Source organism: Nerophis ophidion, linkage group LG25 (genome assembly GCF_033978795.1).
Source record: "Nerophis ophidion isolate RoL-2023_Sa linkage group LG25, RoL_Noph_v1.0, whole genome shotgun sequence".
NCBI classification, from domain to species: domain Eukaryota; kingdom Metazoa; phylum Chordata; class Actinopteri; order Syngnathiformes; family Syngnathidae; genus Nerophis; species Nerophis ophidion.
Genome location: NC_084635.1, coordinates 35556331 through 35563830, shown reverse-complemented (window position 1 = coordinate 35563830; position 7500 = coordinate 35556331). Strand labels below are relative to the sequence as shown.

The following is a 7500-nucleotide window of genomic DNA, read 5'->3' as shown; positions in this document are numbered from 1 at the left end:
GCTCTAGTTCCCAGCTAGCAATTAGCACTTCAGTTGTCAGCTACAGAAAAACACTAGTTGCCAACTAGTGGTCAGTCGTTTTCTGCTAGCGATTAGCACTGTACTTGCAGCTAAGGTTTAGCACTGAAGTTGTCAGCTACCGGTTCATGCTGTAGTTGCCATCTAGTGGTTAGTGACCAAGTTGTCAGCTACTGATTAACACTCTTGCTGCCGGCTAGCGATTAGCGTCCTAGTTGCCAGCTACCCATTAATGCTCTAATTACCAGCTAGCAATTAGCACTTCAGTTGTCAGCTACAGAAAAACAATCTTGTTGGCAATGAATGTTCAGTGCTCCTGTTTTCTGCTAGCGATTAGCACTGTACTTGCAGCTAACGATTAACACTCAAGTTGTTAGCTACCAATTGACAATATAGTTGCCATCTAGAAGTTCGTATCCTAGTTGTCAGCTAACGATTAACACACTTGCTGCACGCTAGCGATTGGCGCCCTAGTTGTCAGCTACCAATTAATGCTGTAGTTGCCAGCTAGCAATTAGCACTCTAGTTGTCAGCTACAGAAAAAGACTAAATGCCAACAAATGTCTAGCACTATTGTTTTCTGCTAGCGATTAGCAATCATGTTGTTAGCTACCAATTGACGCTATAGTTGCCATCTAGCAGTTAGTATCCTAGTTGTCAGCTACCAATTAATGTTGTAGTTGCCAGCTAGCAAATAGCACTTTAGTTGTCAGCTACAGAAAAACACTAGTGGCCAACTAATGTTTAGCACTCTCATTTTCTGCTAACGAGTAACACTGTAGTTGCCCGCTAACGTTTAGCGCTCTAGTTGTCTGCTAGCAATTAGCACTCTAGTTACCAGCTAGCAATTAGTACTGTAGTTGCTAGCTCATGGTCAGCTATTGATGGTTGTGCTTGTTGCCAGCTAGCGATTAGCACTCTAGTTACCAGCTATGAATTAGCACTCTAGTTACCAGCTAGCAATTAGTACTGTAGTTACTAGCTCATGGTCGGCTATTGATTGTTGTGCTGATTGCCAGCTAGCGATTAGCACTCTAGTTACCAGCTAGCAATTAGTGCGCCAGTTACTAGCTAGCAATTAGTACTGTAGTTGCTAGCTCATGGTCAGCTATTGATGGTTGTGCTTGTTGCCAGCTAGCGATTAGCACTCTAGTTACCAGCTATGAATTAGCACTCTAGTTACCAGCTAGCAATTAGTGCGCCAGTTACTAGCTAGCAATTAGTACTGTAGTTGCTAGCTCATGGTCAGCTATTGATGGTTGTGCTTGTTGCCAGCTAGCGATTAGCACTCTAGTTACCAGCTATGAATTAGCACTCTAGTTACCAGCTAGCAATTAGTACTGTAGTTACTAGCTCATGGTCGGCTATTGATTGTTGTGCTGATTGCCAGCTAGCGATTAGCACTCTAGTTACCAGCTAGCAATTAGTGCGCCAGTTACTAGCTAGCAATTAGTACTGTAGTTGCTAGCTCATGGTCAGCTATTGATGGTTGTGCTTGTTGCCAGCTAGCGATTAGCACTCTAGTTACCAGCTATGAATTAGCACTCTAGTTACCAGCTAGCAATTAGTGCGCCAGTTACTAGCTAGCAATTAGTACTGTAGTTGCTAGCTCATGGTCAGCTATTGATGGTTGTGCTTGTTGCCAGCTAGCGATTAGCACTCTAGTTACCAGCTATGAATTAGCACTCTAGTTACCAGCTAGCAATTAGTGCGCCAGTTACTAGCTAGCAATTAGTACTGTAGTTGCTAGCTCATGGTCAGCTATTGATGGTTGTGCTTGTTGCCAGCTAGCGATTAGCACTCTAGTTACCAGCTAGCAATTAGTGCGCTAGTTACTAGCTAGCAATTAGTACTGTAGTTGCTAGCTCATGGTCAGCTATTGATGGTTGTGCTTGTTGCCAGCTAGCGATTCGCACTCTAGTTACCAGCTAGCAATTAGTGCGCTAGTTACTAGCTAGCAATTAGTACTGTAGTTGCTAGCTCATGGTCAGCTATTGATGGTTGTGCTTGTTGCCAGCTAGCGATTAGCACTCTAGTTACCAGCTAGCAATTAGTGCGCTAGTTACTAGCTAGCAATTAGTACTGTAGTTGCTAGCTCATGGTCAGCTATTGATGGTTGTGCTTGTTGCCAGCTAGCGATTAGCACTCTAGTTACCAGCTAGCAATTAGTGCGCTAGTTACTAGCTAGCAATTAGTACTGTAGTTGCTAGCTCATGGTCAGCTATTGATGGTTGTGCTTGTTGCCAGCTAGCGATTCGCACTCTAGTTACCAGCTAGCAATTAGTGCGCTAGTTACTAGCTAGCAATTAGTACTGTAGTTGCTAGCTCATGGTCAGCTATTGATGGTTGTGCTTGTTGCCAGCTAGCGATTAGCACTCTAGTTACCAGCTAGCAATTAGTGCGCTAGTTACTAGCTAGCAATTAGTACTGTAGTTGCTAGCTCATGGTCAGCTATTGATGGTTGTGCTTGTTGCCAGCTAGCGATTAGCACTCTAGTTACCAGCTAGCAATTAGTGCGCCAGTTACTAGCTAGCAATTAGTACTGTAGTTGCTAGCTCATGGTCAGCTATTGATGGTTGTGCTTGTTGCCAGCTAGCGATTAGCAGTCTAGTTACCAGCTAGCAATTAGTGCGCTAGTTACTAGCTAGCAATTAGTACTGTAGTTGCTAGCTCATGGTCAGCTATTGATGGTTGTGCTTGTTGCCAGCTAGCGATTAGCACTCTAGTTACCAGCTAGCAATTAGTGCGCTAGTTACCAGCTAGCAATTAGTACTGTAGTTGCTAGCTCATGGTCAGCTATTGATGGTTGTGCTTGTTGCCAGCTAGCGATTAGCACTCTAGTTACCAGTCAGCCGGATGAAGGCCGCAGAGCCCATGGATTTGATGCAGTTCCTGGGTCTACAGGAGCCTGGGTGACGGCCACAGACCTCCCAGAGGTTTTGGGCAACCTGCGTTTCAACCTGAGCAAGAACACCAGGGGGCGCTGCAGACACCCGCCCCAGGTGGCCCCCCTGTCCTGGGGGGAGGAGCTGGAGCGCAGCTACCCCGCCTCCATCCAGCACTACGACTACATCCTGGCCTCCGACGTGGTCTACCACCACCACTTCCTGGACCAGCTGCTGGCCACCATGAAGCACTTCTGCCAGCCGGGCACCAGCCTCATCTGGGCCAACAAGGTGCGGGTGCAGTCCGACCTGGTCTTCGTGGACAGCTTCCAGAAGACCTTTCAGACCGAGCTTCTGGTGGAGGATGGAGAGATGAGGATCTTCATGGCCACCTGCAGGGGGGAGGGGCCGGCCAGGGGAGGGAGGCGGTTGCCGTGACAACAAGGATGGCGAATCTGAGGCCGAGTCATAATCAGGACTTTTTAGCTCATATTTAGCACTTTTGATCTCTAATTATCACTTTTTATCTCCTAAATGAGTTTTTAATCTCCTAATCATGACTTTTTATCTCATATTCATCACTTTTAAATCTCCTGACTTTTTCATCTTCTAATTATGACTTTTGAATCTCATAATTATGACTTTTCCCTCATATCAATAACTTTTTATCTCATAATTATGACTTTATCCTATAATTGTGACTTTTTATTTCTTAATTCTGACTTTTTATCTTATTTGATACTTTTTATGTCCTAGTTCTGACTTTATCTCATAATTATGATTTTTTACTTCCTATTTATGACTTTATCTCATATTTATGACTTTTTATCTCATAGTTATGACTTTTTATCCAATAATTCTGACTTTTTTTCTTATTTATGACTTTTTATCTCCTAGTTCTGACTTTTATTTCATAATTATGACTTTTTACCTCCAAATTATAACTTTTTATCTCATTATAAAGTTATTTCATGGTAAAGTAAAATAAAAATACATATATATATATATATATATATATATATATATATATACATATACATATTTTTTGCCAGGAACTTTTAAAAGTAAATTTAAGATAAAATGGAAGCCTATGGAATAATTTTTATATCTCACAATTTCGACTTTTGTGTTTTGAGATTTTTATATAAATTGGGATTCATTTTGCTTGAATGATTTATTTTTTATTCATGAAGAAAGTCAGAAGAGCTTTTTCAAAAAAGTGTCAGGTTTTTTTTTTTTCTGCTTTCTTTTTTTCAAACCAAAGAAAACACCACCAGTGTCATTTATTTATATAAGAAGATGTGGATCGGATTAATTTATTTGCAATTATTCTGAAATATTTGCTATATTTTTTTATTAAATCTAATTTCATAATTTTTAATGTAAACATTCCACATGGTGGCGCCGTATTATCATACTTTGGCAGTGACCGTGTAGCATTTCAGAAATATAGGAACAAATACACAAATAATACATAAGAATAAAATGCAATTGATATAAAAAGTAAAACTACAACAAATATGACATAATAAAAATGGTACTAGCACACTCTGTGTGTGTACACTAAAACTACATTTTAGAATAATGAACCTGAAAGTTGATTACCAAAAAAAAATGTTTTAAAAATTACAATCTAATTTTTTTTTTAAATATACATATATACTTTTTTCCAAATTTATTTTTTTTTACTTTATATAATGCATAAAATACATATATGTAATGTATGTATGCGTCTTTATACACACACATATATATATATATACATATATATATATATATATATATATATATACACACACATATATGCATATATATGGGAATCAGTTATCCTTCACTTAAAAGACTCAAATGACTTGATTCGTTCAGCTCTAAAATGTAATTCTGCATACAAAATGCATCAGAAAGTCTTCAGTTTCATCAAAAGAGAAACAATGTTTAAGTTTGTCAGCACAAATTGAGGATTCTGCTTCCCAACATGACATCAAAATAAATATTCACTTTCTTGAAAAAGATTTTATTTTGTGTTTTTCCTCATCACTTTCTTTCCTCTGGTCTTTTTTTTCCTTTTAACACAATTCATGAAGGATAATATTTGACTTATTGGAGCGTTTGACCTAAAAAGTCTGCAAAAGTCCACAAACAGAAGAAGTTTGTCAAATAGCAGGATTGTGTTTGGAGCCACAAATGGAGGACATTCAGTTGTTGTGTCCGTCTTATGGTCCAATGATGGACACATAGGAGCGTGGCAACCAGGTGGTCCAACAACCAGGTGGTCAAACAACCAGGTGGTCTAACAACCAGGTGGTCAAACAACCAGGTGGTCAAACAACCAGGTGGTCAAACAACCAGGTGGTCAAACAACCAGGTGGTCAAACAACCAGGTGGTCCAACAACCAGGTGGTCCAACAACCAGGTGGTCCAACAACCAGGTGGTCAAACAACAAGGTGGTCAAACAACCAGGTGGTCAAACAACCAGGTGGTCTAACAACCAGGTGGTCTAACAACCAGGTGGTCAAACAACCAGGTGGTCAAACAACCAGGTGGTCTAACAACCAGGTGGTCAAACAACCAGGTGGTCAAACAACCAGGTGGTCAAACAACCAGGTGGTCTAACACACAGGTGGTCAAACAACCAGGTGGTCAAACAACCAGGTGGTCAAACAACCAGGTGGTCCAACAACAAGGTGGTCAAACAACCAGGTGGTCCAACAAACAGGTGGTCCAACAACCAGGTGGTCAAACAACCAGGTGGTCAAACAACCAGGTGGTCAAACAACCAGGTGGTCCAACAAAGAGGTGGTCCAACAACCAGGTGGTCAAACAACCAGGTGGTCAAACAACCAGGTGGTCCAACAACCAGGTGGTCCAACAACCAGGTGGTCAAACAACCAGGTGGTCTAACAACCAGGTGGTCCAACAACCAGGTGGTCAAACAACCAGGTGGTCAAACAACCAGGTGGTCCAACAACAAGGTGGTCAAACAACCAGGTGGTCAAACAACCAGGTGGTCAAACAACCAGGTGGTCAAACAAACAGGTGGTCAAACAACCAGGTGGTCCAACAAACAGGTGGTCCAACAACCAGGTGGTCCAACAACCAGGTGGTCAAACAACCAGGTGGTCTAACAACCAGGTGGTCAAACAACCAGGTGGTCAAACAACCAGGTGGTCAAACAACCAGGTGGTCAAACAACCAGGTGGTCAAACAACCAGGTGGTCCAACAACCAGGTGGTCCAACAACCAGGTGGTCCAACAACCAGGTGGTCAAACAACAAGGTGGTCAAACAACCAGGTGGTCAAACAACCAGGTGGTCTAACAACCAGGTGGTCTAACAACCAGGTGGTCAAACAACCAGGTGGTCAAACAACCAGGTGGTCTAACAACCAGGTGGTCAAACAACCAGGTGGTCAAACAACCAGGTGGTCAAACAACCAGGTGGTCTAACACACAGGTGGTCAAACAACCAGGTGGTCAAACAACCAGGTGGTCAAACAACCAGGTGGTCCAACAACAAGGTGGTCAAACAACCAGGTGGTCCAACAAACAGGTGGTCCAACAACCAGGTGGTCAAACAACCAGGTGGTCAAACAACCAGGTGGTCAAACAACCAGGTGGTCCAACAAAGAGGTGGTCCAACAACCAGGTGGTCAAACAACCAGGTGGTCAAACAACCAGGTGGTCCAACAACCAGGTGGTCCAACAACCAGGTGGTCAAACAACCAGGTGGTCTAACAACCAGGTGGTCCAACAACCAGGTGGTCAAACAACCAGGTGGTCAAACAACCAGGTGGTCCAACAACAAGGTGGTCAAACAACCAGGTGGTCAAACAACCAGGTGGTCAAACAACCAGGTGGTCAAACAAACAGGTGGTCAAACAACCAGGTGGTCCAACAAACAGGTGGTCCAACAACCAGGTGGTCCAACAACAAGGTGGTCAAACAACCAGGTGGTCAAACAACCAGGTGGTCAAACAACCAGGTGGTCAAACAACCAGGTGGTCAAACAACCAGGTGGTCCAACAACAAGGTGGTCAAACAACCAGGTGGTCAAACAACCAGGTGGTCAAACAACCAGGTGGTCCAACAAACAGGTGGTCAAACAACCAGGTGGTCCAACAAACAGGTGGTCCAACAACCAGGTGGTCCAACAACCAGGTGGTCCAACAACAAGGTGGTCAAACAACCAGGTGGTCAAACAACCAGGTGGTCAAACAACCAGGTGGTCCAACAAACAGGTGGTCCAACAACCAGGTGGTCCAACAACCAGGTGGTCCAACAACAAGGTGGTCAAACAACCAGGTGGTCAAACAACCAGGTGGTCCAACAAACAGGTGGTCCAACAACCAGGTGGTCAAACAACCATGTGGTCAAACAACCAGGTGGTCAAACAACCATGTGGTCAAACAACCAGGTGGTCAAACAACCAGGTGGTCAAACAACCAGGTGGTCCAACAACCAGGTGGTCCAACAACCAGGTGGTCCAACAACCATGTGGTCAAACAACCAGGTGGTCAAACAACCAGGTGGTCCAACAACCAGGTGGTCAAACAACCAGGTGGTCAAACAACCAGGTGGTCCAACAACCAGGTGGTCCA

At 43.1% G+C, this 7500-nt stretch overlaps 1 protein-coding gene across 2 annotated transcripts in view; it reads left to right on the top strand.

Moving 5' to 3' along the window:
- Positions 1 to 4915, top strand: part of LOC133542934 (protein-lysine methyltransferase METTL21C-like) — a 13878-nt gene extending 8963 nt beyond the window's left edge. For both annotated transcript variants that reach the window (XM_061887209.1, XM_061887211.1), the window contains exon 5: positions 2923 to 4915. In XM_061887209.1, the coding sequence (XP_061743193.1) occupies positions 2923 to 3341 (419 nt within the window). In that variant the 3' untranslated portion in view covers positions 3342 to 4915. The remainder of the gene's footprint in view (positions 1 to 2922) is intronic.
- Positions 4916 to 7500: the final 2585 nt, after the last annotated feature.